At 44.8% G+C, this 14144-nt stretch overlaps 1 protein-coding gene across 2 annotated transcripts in view; it reads left to right on the top strand.

Annotated features, from left to right (window-relative positions):
• SSR1 (signal sequence receptor subunit 1) overlaps positions 1-14144 on the top strand; it is a 557116-nt gene that overhangs the window by 500720 nt on the left and 42252 nt on the right. Inside the window, exon 8 of one of the 2 annotated variants that reach the window (XM_044064904.1) lies at positions 9666-9680. The exons of the other annotated variant lie outside the window; for it this stretch is intronic. Coding sequence (XP_043920839.1) covers positions 9666-9680 — 15 coding nt within the window. The remainder of the gene's footprint in view (positions 1-9665; positions 9681-14144) is intronic. 2 annotated transcript variants of the gene reach the window in all.

Raw genomic sequence — 14144 nt, 5'->3', positions numbered from 1 at the left:
TCTGTATACCTTGTTTAGGCCCAAACCACTACGTCTCGGTCTGTCGCTTTTGTGCTACATTCAAAAAGCGCACTATTAAGCGTCGGGCTGAGTTCGCCCAGCATTATTTTGGGAAAGCATTTAACTATACTATGTCGTCGGATACTCCGACTCCGGTTTTGTCTAAAAAACACAAAGACAAGGACCGACACACGAGGTCCGCGGCCTCTACCGACACCACACCAAAGCCGACTACACGTGGTCCGGTTCTCAGCGAGGCGCCTATGCAGCCCCTGACTACCGAAGACACTTCTTTGACGGTGTCTGCTGTGCCCGAGGTCGCAGGCTCCTTGGCCCACACCCCTACTACAGATACCGAAGCCACTCTTGGCGTTGAATCTCAGAATGTGGACAGGTCCACCTCCACTTAAGGTGTCTTCAGACCTTCCTCTTCTTTCTCCATCAAGGCTTTCACAAAGTCTAAAGCAACCATGCACTCTAAGAGACCAGCTACACAGGGCCCATCTCCAGGCCCCATGCCTAAGAAACAGATGCTTAAAATGGCTGAGGATTTAATTACTCTTATCAGAGGTTCTCAACCCCCACCGGACAAAAGGCCCAGAGTGGAGGAAGATTCCCCCTCCTCTGATCAGGGCTCCATTATTTCAGAGCATTCTGATGATCAGGAACATTCTTACACCCCTTTTGTAGACTCTGATGCGGAGGAGTCCATCCCTTCTGTCTCTCCCCCAGAGGATTACTCATTTGGGGAAACTTTGCATACCTTAAGGGAACACTTCCACTGGGAAGGCCAAGATTTATTCAGATTCCAAGAAAAGGCTCAGGGAATTTCTCTTGCTACCTCAGCACAGGCCTCTGGCTATACCTCCTGTCTTGGACATCCTAGATGATGTTTACTCTGAGGCTTGCCTTAACCCGGACTCTCTACCTCCAGCTCCAGTTAAGCCTGACAGGTACTACAGGGTTCCTGACTCACACCAATTTCTATACAAAAGCCATGCTGCTGACACAGAAACCATCTCACAGGGCCCCAAGGGAGTTAAGGCCTCCATTGCTAAAAATCCATTACCTTCCGAGAGAGACTCCATATCCTTAGAAAGGTGGGGAAAAAAGGTATATACCTCGGCTACATTATCCATGAGGGCCTTAAACTGTCAGTTTCATATGCTAAAATACCAACAGGTTTTGTTGTCACAATTGAAAAGTAAAATGTCACAACCTGAACAACCAGACTTGAAGGAGTTGCAGGAATTTGATGCATAGTGCAGAACAAGTGGGTAAGCATACCTTACAATGTGGTTTTGATGCTCTAGAGGCCTCATGTAGAGCTGCTGTTACAGGATCAATCATACGTAGGCATGCCTGGCTCAAGGAGCAAGCCTTGCCTGATCATGTCAAAGCTAAATTACTAGACGCCCCTCTTCAAAAGGATGTACTATTTGGTGCTAATGCTGAGGAGGTGTTAAGGAAAATGGAGGAAAAGGCTAAATCAATGCAAACTGTGAAAGAATTTCTACAGGTACAACCCCCACGTTTTAGTAGAAATTGGCCTTCCAAAAACTGGTCCTTTCCTGCCACGGACAGACCCCAAAGAGGCAGATACAGGCACCCGAGGGGCAGAGGACAATCCCAAGGATCGTTTAGAGGCAGACAATGGCAAGCTCGTACACATAGAGGTGGTGAGTATAACTCGCAATCTTTCAGAAAGCAAACCCAATGACTTCCCCTTTGCATGCCTACCAAGTCTCAAATGGCAGCCCCCTTAGGAGGAAAGCTGGCATTATTTTCAAAAAAATTGGCATATTGTCACACAGGACAAATGGATCCTGGACATTATAAACAGAGGCTACAAATTCCATTTTCACACCCTTCCAAAAATGTGAGGCATGCCAAACCTGCCACACAATCAAAGGGCAGAGGCACAAAGGCAAATGTCAGATCTCATAAACATGAAAACTATTCAAGAGGTACCTACGCACGAACAAGGTCAAGGTTTTTATTCCAGGCTATTTCTGGTGCCAAGGAAGGGAAAAGATTGGAGACCTATTTTGGACCTATCCATCCTAAACACACTTCCACTCGTACCAAAATTCAAGATGCTCACTCTACAGCAACTTCTTCCCATGCTGGGTAAGGAGTCTTGGCTGGTAACATTGGACCTCAAGGAGGCATACCTGCATGTCCCAATCAGACAAAATTGCAGAAGGTACCTCAGGTTTCTTGCAGGTTCAACCCTTTATCAATTCTCTGCATTGCCCTTTGGCTTATGTACTGCGCCCAGAGTATTCACGAAATGCCTGGCATCAGTAATTGCCTACTGCAGACTTCAAGGGATACAAATTTACCCCTATTTGGACGACTGCCTGATCCAAGCGGACAGCAGCACATTCTTCTGAAACATCTGGCTTATGTAATAATGTTGTTGAACTCTCTGGGATACACAGTCAACAAAAAGAAATCAAGGCTAATACCCTCTCGGAAGATAATTTTCCTGGGTGCCAATTTGGACACAAACACCCAGATGGCCTACCTCACGCCAGAGAAGCAGGGGCAACTAATTCAATACTTCAGAACACTAGCAAATTGCACCAGGCTGACTGCAAGGAAAATGCTGCAGGCTCTGGGATTCATGGCATCTTGCATCTTGCTAATCCCATATGCAAAGCTGCATATGAGGAAACTACAATGGTACCTGAAAAACATATGGTCTCAACACAGCCACAGTTTGGAAACAATAATACCACTAATTCCATGTCTGCAAAAGGAATTTCTATGGTGGGCTCAAGCATGTCAAACAAACACAGGTCTTCCATTCAGCAAGCCTCAAGCAAATCAAGTCATCACAACAGACTCCTCGGACTACGCCTGGGGGGCGCACATGACAGATCGGTGCATTCAGGGCAAATGTTCCCAAAACGAAAAGCACCTTCACATCAATCAAAAAGAAATGCTAGCAGTAATAAATGCTGTTATAGCTTTCAAGGACCTTCTACAACCAGCCAACTATTGATAAGAATGGACAACACCACAGTTATGTGGTACATAAACAGGGAGGAACACTTTCTTACCCCCTATGCAGACTGGCCATGTCACTTTGGAACATGGCCATGGACTTACAAATGGAACTACAAGCACAGTACTTGCCAGGCAAGGAAAACACGCTGGCAGACAACCTAAGCAGGAATATGACAGATCCACACGAATGGAAATTGCATCCAAAAGTTTTTACAGAAATAATCCAAGAATGGGGAAGGCCAGACATAGATCTCTCTGCCTCCCACAAAAATCATCAATTGACAAAATTCTGCTCAAGGATCTTCCATCCAAAGGCCTGGAGGGTGGACGCTCTCTCTTTCAGTTGGACATCAATGACAGTTTATGCCTTCCCACCTCTTCCTCTGCTGCCCAAAGTTCTGTTGAAAACCAGAGCAGACAGACCAAAGATGATTCTCATTGCTCCGGACTGGCCAAGGCAACACTGGTACCCACTCCTGAGGAGCCTGACGCATTCGCCACCATGGACCCTGCCTCTAATGCCTCCTCTTCTGACTCGGCACAGCTTCAGAACTCTTCACAGCCAGCTAAAAACACTCAGTCTAGCCGCATGGAAGATTCCTTAGCATCACAACAGGCCCTACTCTCCAAGGAGGTGCAGGATGTCATTTTGGAGGCCAGAAGGCCATCAACTAGAAAAGCTTACTCCGCAAAATGGAAACGTTTTTGTGTTTGGAATGAGAAAAAGGGCCAGGATCCTGGAAAACTGAATTTACCTCAAATACTCCAATATTTGGCTGAACTGCTAAGCAGTGGACTTTCTTTCTCCTCCATCAAAATCCATGCCTCAGCCATTTCTGCAGAATACAACACTGATCCACCTTTATTCTCTCACCCTCTCTTAAGACAGTTCCTCAGAGGGGCTAAGAATTTAAGACCTCCAAGGAAACAACCAATACCTGCTTGGGATCTTAATTTCATTCTGGAAAAACTGACCTTGCCTCCCTTTGAGCCAGCTGCCTCATCAGATTTGCAATATTTGTCCTGGAAAACAGCTTTCCTTCTGGCTATCACCTCAGCTCGTAGAGTTTCAGAACTACAGGCTCTCATGGCTGTCCAGCCTTTTATCATCTTCCATCAGGACAGGGTTTCCTTACGAACCAACCCGTCCTTTATGCCTAAAGTGGTACCCAGGGTAGCTTTAAATCAGGCCATACATTTACCTACTTTTTATCCTAATCCTCAAAACAAAGGGGAGAGATTACTACATTCCTTGGACATCCACAGACAACTGCGTTATTATTTGGACAGAACAAAGCCTTTCAGAAAATCAGAACAGCTCTTTGTGATCTATGCGGTAGGAGCTCAAGGAAAGCCAATTTCCAAACAGACAATCTCAAAATGGATAGCCCACTGCATACGTTTTTGCTATTCCTTTCATGGCAAAACTGTACCTACAGGCATTAGAACTCATTCCACCAGGGCCACAGCCACCTCTGCAGCCTTCCTCAGAGAAGTTCCTACCAAGGATATTTTGGAAGCAGCCACTTGGAGTTCTGTGTGCATACCTTCTCCAAGCACTACAACCTACCATTATACTCCAGATCTAGAGCAGGCTTTGCCACTGCAGTCTTGCAGGGCATTTTGGCTCCTCCTAGTTCCACCTAGTGCCTACCACCCCTTTCTTAGCTTTGGGATTCTACCCATCTGTTATGACTGCAGCTGTATGCACGATGAACATAGTACAGTTCTGTACCTACCATAAATGTAGATGTTCGAGTGCTAATACAGCTGCAGTCCAGGTTTCCCTCCCTCCTTCCCCTCTTGGGACAGGCCTATAGGCTAACACATCCTCATACAACCTGATTGGAGTATTCATTTATGATGTATTTGCTTGCAACTACTGTATTTTGATTATATTGCACTGCATTATTACACAAATTTATGTATTGCCTTCCTTCTGGGGGCACCTGACATCTGGGGCAAGAAAAACTGAAGAAAATGGCGTCTGCTGGTTCCTTTATACCCCTGTTGCACTGACGTCAGGGAAGAAGCGATGACAACCGACGCCGGACCTAGACTTTGGAATTCGGCCGACCGAGGACCCGCCTGACGACAGGAGAACCCATCTGTTATGACTGCAGCTGTATTAGCACTCGAACATCTACATTTATGGTAGGTACAAAACTGTACTTTGTGTACACCTGCCATAAATGTAGATGTTCAAGTGTCTTCACTGTTGCAGTCTGGGTTTCCCTCCCTCCTGTCCCCTCTTATTTTTACTTTTATGTATTTTCTTTTTTCACCATTCTTCTGAGGTGTATTTGCAAAGGTTATGGGACCTTTTTTATTCTGGGACTCCTGACATCTGGGGCAAGCAAAACGGGAGAAGATGGCGTTGGCTGTCAGCTTTATACTCCTGGCGCTCTGACGTCAGGGAGCATGGTTGAACAGTCAACGCCAGACCCAGACTTTGGGATTCTGGCCGACCGAGGGCTGCCTGCCGGCAGGGGAGAACCCTATATTCATAACTGCAACAGTGAAGACACTCTAACATCTACATTTATGGTAGGTGTACAAAACTGCACTTTCTCTGGGGTATACCATCAACGAAAAGAAATCTCATCTGGTACCCAGCCAAAAAATTGTATTCCTGGGAGCAAGCTTGAAAACAACTTCCCAGATGGCATTCCTCACTCCAGAAAAGCAGGTTTATTTGACAACTTACTTCACACTGCTGGCCACCCAAACCGAGCTATCTGCAAGAAAAGTACTGCAAGCCCTAGAGTTCATTGCCTCATGCATTCTCCTAATTCCATATGCAAGACTGCATATGAGGAAATGTCAGTGGTACTTAAAAAGTCTCTGGTATCAACATTCTCAGGACCTGGAAACTGTGATTCCCATCATTCCTTGCCTAAGGACAGAGTTCCTTTGGTGGGCAGAGGCCTGCAACCACAAGGGACTCCCTTTCATTCAACCCCCCGCCGTCAAACCCCTGACGACAGATGCATCAGATTATACATAGGGGGCTCACATGGCAGGCAAATGCATTCAAGGCAAATGGAGCCGGGGACAAGTGCACCTGCATATCAATCAAAAAGAAATGTTAGTAGTATAGAATGCACTGACAATTTTCAGATACCTTATTCTTCCAGGACAACTCTTGATAAAGACCGACAACACCACAGTTATGTGGTGCATAAACAAGCGGGGGGAACTCATTCCTACCCACTCTGCAGGTTAGGCATGGCTCTGTGGAACACAGCATTGAGCGACCAAGTCCACCTGCGAGCTCAATTCCTGCCAGGCAAACAAAACTCACTGCCAGATGACTTAAGCAGAAATCTAATGGACCCACACGAGTGGAAACTGAACCCCACCTCATTCAAACTTCTAATCCACAGGTGGGGGGACACCAGAGGTGGACCTCTTTGCTTCCACCCTAAACCATCAGTTGAGCAAATTTTGCACCAGAACTCCCCACAGCCAAGCATGGAAAGTGGATGCCCTGTCCTTTACATGGGAAAACCTCTGAATCTGTGCCTTTCCCCCTCTGCCCCCTCATCTCGAAAGTACTACTCAAGATCAAACAGGACAGGCCAAGGACAATCTTTATTGCACCAGGCTGGTCATGCCAGCACTGGTACCCACGTTTACGCAGTCTGACAACAGTGCCACCCTGGCAACTGCATCAGAACTGTCCCAGCAGGGGGGCCAGATTTTGCATCCTCAGCTGCAAATGCTGAACCTAGCAGCCTGGCTTATTCCTTGAATACATCACCAGCAACCCTCAGCAAACAGGTGCTGGATGTCATCCTTGAGGCCAGGAGACCTAGTACTAGGAAATCCTATTCTGAAAAGTGGAAAAGATACTGTTCTTGGAGCCAGTCTCAGGGAAAGGATACAGCCGTGCCCATCAAATCCTACATTACCTAGCAGAGCTGCTCCACAAAGGCCTATCCTTCTCATCAATTAAGATTCATGCCTCTGCCATCTCAGCTCATTACAATAGTGAACCACCCCTCTTCTCTCACCCTCTGTTCAAACAGTTCCTGAGAGGAGCTAATAGTTTAAGACCCCCGAGGAGTGCTCCCACTCCTGCCAGGGGACCTTAACTTTGTAGTAAAGAAGCTCACGCTTCCCCCTTTTGAGCCTGCTGCTACAGCATAGTTAAAATTCCTCTCTTGGAAAACAACTTTACTTCTAGGCATCACTTCAGCTAGAAGAGTGTCTGAGTTACAGGCCCTTATGGCTGTGGAACCCTTCATTATCTTCCATGCAGACAGGGTTTCCCTCAGGAATAACCCATCTTTTTTGCCCATGGTGGTATCCAGTGTGGCTTTAAACCAATCCATCCATTTACCAACCTTTTTTTCTAATCCTCAGAATAAAGGGGAAAGGAACCTGTACTCCTTGGACGTGTACAGACAGCTTAGGTTCTACCTTGACAGGACTAAACCTTTCAGGAAATCTGACCAGCTGCTAGTTAGCTTTGCTACAGGGGCAGAGGGCAAGGCCACTTCAAAGCAAACCATCTCCAAATGGATAGCACACTGCATCCATTTCTGCTACAAACACCAGGGGATCAAAACCCATTTCACTAGGGCTACCTCAACCTCTGCAGCATTTCTCAGGGGAGTTCCTTACCACCGACATCCATGAAGCTGCAACCTGGAGTTCAGCACACACCTTCACCAAGCACCATCACTTACCTATCTTTTCTAAATCCAGAGCTGGATTTGCTACAGCAGTAGTACAAGGCCTGTTAGTCAGCCCCAGTTCTTCTGGACTGCCTCCACCCTACTCAGCTTTGGGAATCAACCCAAATGTGATGTCTGCAACAGTGAAACACGAAGAACATAGTACAGTTGTGTACACTTACCATAAATGTAGATGTTCAAGTGTATTCACTGTTGCAGTCCTGGTTACCCCCCCATCCAGCCCCCTGACTTTTCTATGCTTCCTTCCTATCCTCTTTTTGACCATATCTTATGGCAGTGGTATTTACTTTTTACTGGAGGCGTTCCACACTATGTAATTGCTTCCTGTTTTGGGGCTCCTGACATGTGGGGCAAGAAAAACTGATGTAATGGTGTCGGCTGCATGTTTTATATCCCTGATGACCTGACGTCATGGAATAGGCAACAGAATCCGACGCAGAAATACCAAGACTCTGGTATTCGGGCCGACTGAGGGCTACCCTGCAGGCAGATAACCCAAATGTGATGACTGCAGCAGTGAATACACTCGAACATCTACATTTATGGTAAATGTACACAACTGTACTTTCAGTCTTGTGCTAGCTTCCCTTCCTAGTGGCTTTGAATCTGTGAAAGGATCCCAGAGCTTCAGGCATGCAGGTTTAGGGATTTCTGACTCCTTTCTGGCATCAAGTCCCACTTTTCCTTCTGGGGTGTTTTTGATGTTATCCTTAAATTAGTCTGTTCTTCCATTCTGTATGGGGGGGGGGCACGGAAACTTAAGGAGACAGCCACTCATCCTCTGGCAGAACACTGCTTGCTCAGATGGTCCCTGGTGCAGTTGTCCCAGTTTTGGTACAGTGATTCATATGTCTGTCTTCAGGAATGAGAGGACTGTTTGCCACATTGGTGCTTGTTAAGCAGGTTGACAACTGCGTTCCTTTTGCCATTGGATGACTACTCCTTTGCCACATCTGCTCCTGGCAAGAAATAGCTTCCTCCATTACTTGCTTAAGAATGTCTAATTGGAGACATTGGTGCTATGATATTTTGTCTGTCTGGTACCGTTTTCAGAGCATTATTGTCTCAACATTGACTGTATTGTTTCCCAGGATTAATTCTTATGAGCTCTGTTCCCATATATCCAGTAGCTTTCACAATGTAAGCTTATTGCTTGAGATTCAGCCCAGCCATAAGACCTTGGAGGATTATCCACAGTATATCCGATATAGCAGATGTATTCCCCTCATATCTAATCTGTGAGAGGATCCTGTGTGGTGGGTCGGGAATACTGTTTCAGTCTTGCTGTGAGGAGAAAGACCATCAAGCCTGCCTCAGATGCTGGAACTTTCTTTTTAAACTGGGAAATATGTCTTATTCACTTTTTAGCATTTGAAATGCTAAATCTGCAATGCTCCTGTATTTGCAGGAAGGTGCTTGTTAAGCAGCTAGGGAGCATACTGGAAGATGTGGGGGGATGATTATAGTAACCGGTACATATCCATCCCTAAAAACAGGGCCTTCTGAAAAAAATTAAGTCTGATTGGTGGAAAAGATGAACCCAGTCAAAGGGACCCATCAAGGAGTGTTCTCTTATAAATCACTGGTAAGGTTAAAATGTGTGTATCTTTACCTTTAATTCACAATGTGTTCAAATAATGATGAGCATGATTGCTTTTTAACAATTTTATTTGTAATTTTTGCATGGATTACTTTAGCTTTTTTCCACAAAATTTTCACAATTTTAGACTCTTGAGTGCAAATGCCAAGAATTGAATCCAGCTGTACTTGAATATATTTGTTTGGTGCTTCAAATTTAAGTAAAAAAAAATAAATGCCCAGTAAAAGCATTATAAGGATTGTAGTATCTCAGTTCTGTAAAAAGCTAACGTATTCTCCTGTTTTTGCAAGTATTCTTTCCTAATTCTTATTTGCTCTGTCTTTTATGTGCTTTCCTTATGGCTTCAGTGCAGAGTAGAAGAGGTGAGCGGAATGCTTTTATGTTGTAGAGCATTAATAAAACCAAATGGTTTACCTTTATTCTGCTGTTTGGATGGGAAATAGTTTGAGTGCTTTGGCTCTTACTTTTGTCTGTATTTTTTCAGATTGTAAATAGCAGTTAATTTGTGACCAAGATGTAAAGTAGCCAACCAGGTTTGTTTTGAACTGTATATGTAGCTGTTGTGTATTACTTCCCCGAGTAAGGTGAATAGCATTCATGTGTATCGGATTTTAAAAGACTGATGTGGCATAAACATGGGTCCCACAATGTTTCATTAGGTAAGGCTGAAGTTGTGCAGTACCACTGATTGGATTCTTCAGTCAAGTGTGAAACCCATTTTAGGGTAAAAAAATAGTATTTTTTTTGTTTTGCATGTATTGGTTTAGGTGCTGTTTCTTTTGCTGTAATTTCTGATAAAGATTGGAAATGCTGTTGTAACATTTTACTCCCTATTTAAGACACAAGCTGCTGGCAAAAACTTGAGTAGTAACATTTAACTACTTTGCATTTTTGTATGTGACCTGCCTGCGACATGTAGATTTGCAGGTAAAGAAAACTACTGCAAATGGGGAGGTGAGCATTTAATACAAAGGATACAAAATTTGTATCATTCATATCTTAGTGATCTGTTTTGAGTGGTATGGTTGCAATGTGATGCTGAGAGTAGGGCTTGGAGGTAACATTCTCAAAACTTTTGCCTGCAGCAGCAGCCAACACATTGAAAAACGAGAGTATTACGAAGTATAATAGGCACTAGACAAAAGGGAAAGGTTTGGTAAGGAGGATGGGAGGATACCCGCCAAGACAGCAGCTCTGTGCAGGAAATAACTATGCAGAGTATTGGATTGGGAAGGTGCATTTCAACAGTCATGCTTTTAAAGTAAGATTGAACGGGGGTGGGAGATGGAATAGAGAGATGGGTGGGTGTTTAGGCATTAGGTGGCAGATAAAAAGATGTAGAAAATTAGAGAAAAGTTGATGTTCTTCTGTATCACTGTTGCAGTATTCTAAACCAAAGGGATCTCCCGCCTAGGGCAGCCTGAAGTTCGGCTAGTATACCAATGCCTAATGATGATGTATGTGCCATACATCGCACTTACGCTCTCTGCACAGAACATAGGGCATGAAAGGGACGTATAGTTGCAGCTACCTAGAGCTACTGTGCTGCCAGTCTGAATGTCATTATTGCTACTTGGTCTGAACGCCTTGTTGCTGTGCTGAATACCTAGCCAAAGATAAGTGCCCCATTTTGATTATTTATTTGTTTAGTTCATGTAGTCCAAAAAGGGAAAATGTCAGTGTGGGAGGCAGATTCCCCATAAGGGTTGTTGCAAACAGTATCTTTGTTTGTATGCTTCCCATGACCTTACTTCTTGTAGTATCTGTAAGGAGTTTGTGACCAAGACACTCAGAAGCCATTTGTCCTGCTTGGCCGTTTATCTTGAAAACCAGCGGCTTAAACAGTTAGCCCAGGGTACAGAGGCAGAATCTTGTAACCCAGGTACTCCCTGTACTCCCTCTAGGTAAAAAGGCCAGGAAATCTTGGCCAATTTTTTTAGCTGTCCACCCTCCGCCAGACGTCCCTGGAAGCAGGTAATAGATGTGTAGGTTTTTGGCATCTACATCTGATTCCTCTGCCGTGACCCCAGAGGCCGGCTTGGATTCTTCTTTTCACACATCCTCTGAGGTTTTGCAGGAGTCTGCTCTGTATGTTGAGGGGGAACCATGGTTGATCATCTCGGAGGGTCCTAAAGGGATTCCACAGATACTGGTCAGGGAGAAGGTTCTGGGTTCTCTTATCGACTCAACCAAGGGTCAAAATCTCCTTTATTTGTTAGGGCTGATGTCTTTTCCAAGAAATGGCACAAATGAAGCATGTTTCAGTCCATCGTAAGGATTCTCAAATGGAATGGCAAGTGTTTACTCGGGCTTGTTTTCTGCCTTGATGGTCCTGAAGCTGCCTCAAGGGGTTTCAGTACCTGCTCCTACTTGGGTCTCTACCCCTTCAAAATGGCTTGGGGAAATAGATTCATCTGAGGATTCAGTATCTGATGAGGGGTCTTTGTCGTAGTCTTTACAGATGCCTTCACATTTGTCATATGGTTCTGATGAGGAGTCCATTAGCCCTAAGTCTCCTTTTGAGTAATTGTCCATTGAGGACACAATTGCTAGGATGCTGGAATACCTTGTGGGATTCTTCTCAAGTGCCTGATATTCAGAGGAGATATTGAGTTGGTTCAGGTGGATACTTCTAAATCATTGGCACTTCCTCCTGTGTTGACTTCCCTGTTAGTTTCATTGCTTCTTCCAAGTCTCCTCCTTCTCAGCCTCCTGCTCTTAAGAAAGCTGATAAGTTCTATAAGACTCCTAGGGATTGTCAGTTTTTATTTAAATGTCCTACTGCTGGTTCTGCTGAGGTGTCATTCTCTTCTGACAAACCTACACTCTTGCTGTCCTCCAGACTTTATCCTTTTAATGAGGATAGGGCAATGGAGAGGATTGGTAAGAAAGTTTATACTGCCTCTACTTTGGCCTTTAGGGCTATTTACCAGAGCTACATGACCAGGTATGATCTGGATGTCCTTCAAGGATGCATCTGCAGTCCTTACAAATGGGTTGTCCTGTCGTCAGGCAGCCCTTCGGTCGGCCGGATTCCAAAGTCTGGGTCTGGCCTCGGCTGGTGTCGCACTTCACCCGACGTCATAGCTGCAGTTATTCGGGTATAAAGGCATCAGCCGACGCCACTTTGGCCTTTAGGGCTATTTACCAGAGCTACATGACCAGGTATGCTCTGGTTATGATTGCTCAGGCTTGTCAAGTTATTTCCAACCTCCCTGATTCTGAAGGCAGTCCTGTGCCTCATTTATTTTAGGTTCTGCTTCTTGAGTGGCTCACCATTCTATTAAGCATAGCCATGATGCTGCTGATGCCTCTTCCAGGGCTGCGACTTTTGGGTCTGTCATGAGGCGTTATTCTTGGCTTTGACACCAGTCTCTGCCTGAGGCCATTAAGGCAAAGTGGCTGGCTGTTCCTTTGAATAATCATCTTTTTGGGACTGCTGCTGACCTATTTAAGTCTCTCTTCAAGAGAGGCAAAGCCTTACATGACCTTAAACGTATATTGGTCTGTCCTATCTCTAAGTTCCAGAGGAGTTACCCTTCTAGATATGCTTTTGTTTGAGGCAACCCTTCCAGGTCTCCAGGGGCAGGAAGGGTAGTAGGTGGGCATATCTCTCAACCTCTGAGAGCAAGAAATCTGGACAAAGACATAAATAAGAGTGGAACAACGGCCCATAAATAGGGACAATTTTAAATATTGCTCTTACAAACTTAGAAAGTTGATAGAACAACAGATTTTACATTAGCATACATTTTCTGAAGGGTATGAAGTCTGAAACTCAAATGTCTGTCATTTTCTAACGTCAGTCTTTAATGATTTGCAACTAATTTGCCAGAAAACCACAATTTTATGAAAAATGGACCAAAAATATGAGGCAAAAATCTGGACATGCTGCGAAAATCTGTACAGTTGTGAGATATGTAGGTGGGCCCCCCTCTGCTAAGGCTTTTCAGATTTCTGTGGCCCAGAAGCATCCTTTATCTGATAAGCCTGCTTCTGTTTGACAGTTGCCCCCCCCCCTACACACACACACACACACACACACACACACACACACACTTTAGACAAGGTTTGCTTTCCCCTTTGTCTTCCAAATTGATGTCTCATCACTGCAAACTTTTGGATTGTTTCTGTCATCCGTCAGTGGTATGAAAGTCTCTCCCTCCTTTTTCATGGATTTCTCAAACTTCTCTACAGCAACTCCCTCATTTCCTGGAGGTTCCAGGGTCCCCTGGTATACAAGAAACCATTCAACCTCTCCCCCCCTTCCCAAGTGGAATGTTCTTGGTTCCTCGAAAGGAGGACACTTGAAGACCTCTTATGGACTTCTCCCTGCTCAACATCTTTCTCAAGGTTGCTTCTTTTCGGATGCTTACTCTTCAAATCGTTTCCTGTTTTACTACCCCAGGCTTTTCTGGTGTCTTTGGATCTAAAAGATGTTTGCCGCCTTATCACTATTCACACTCTTTTCAGGAATTTTTTATGTTTCTCTTGTCTTCCTTTAATTTTCAGTTCTCTGTTTTGCCCTTTGGCCTCTCTACTACCCCAAGAGTATTCATGAAATGCCTAGCTCCTCTGATTGCTTTTTGCTGTCTCCAAGGCATTCAGATTTCTACTTATCTAGACAATTTAGTGCTTCAGGCGCCTTCTTCTAGACAACTGTTAAAGGCTCTGGAGTTCACCATCTCTCCTTCAATAGTCTGGGGCTCACTGTCAACTTCCAGAAGTCCGTCCTAACTCCCTGTCAGGGTCATGTGTATCTAGAATTAAGTGCCATTGTTGGCGTCTCTTCCACCTCCAGAAATTTTGTTATTGACTGCCTTCTT

Source organism: Protopterus annectens, chromosome 3.part0, assembly GCF_019279795.1.
Source record: "Protopterus annectens isolate FY-2018-M chromosome 3.part0, PAN1.0, whole genome shotgun sequence".
In the NCBI taxonomy this organism is placed as follows: domain Eukaryota; kingdom Metazoa; phylum Chordata; order Ceratodontiformes; family Protopteridae; genus Protopterus; species Protopterus annectens.
This window is presented reverse-complemented; position numbering and strand designations above follow the sequence as displayed.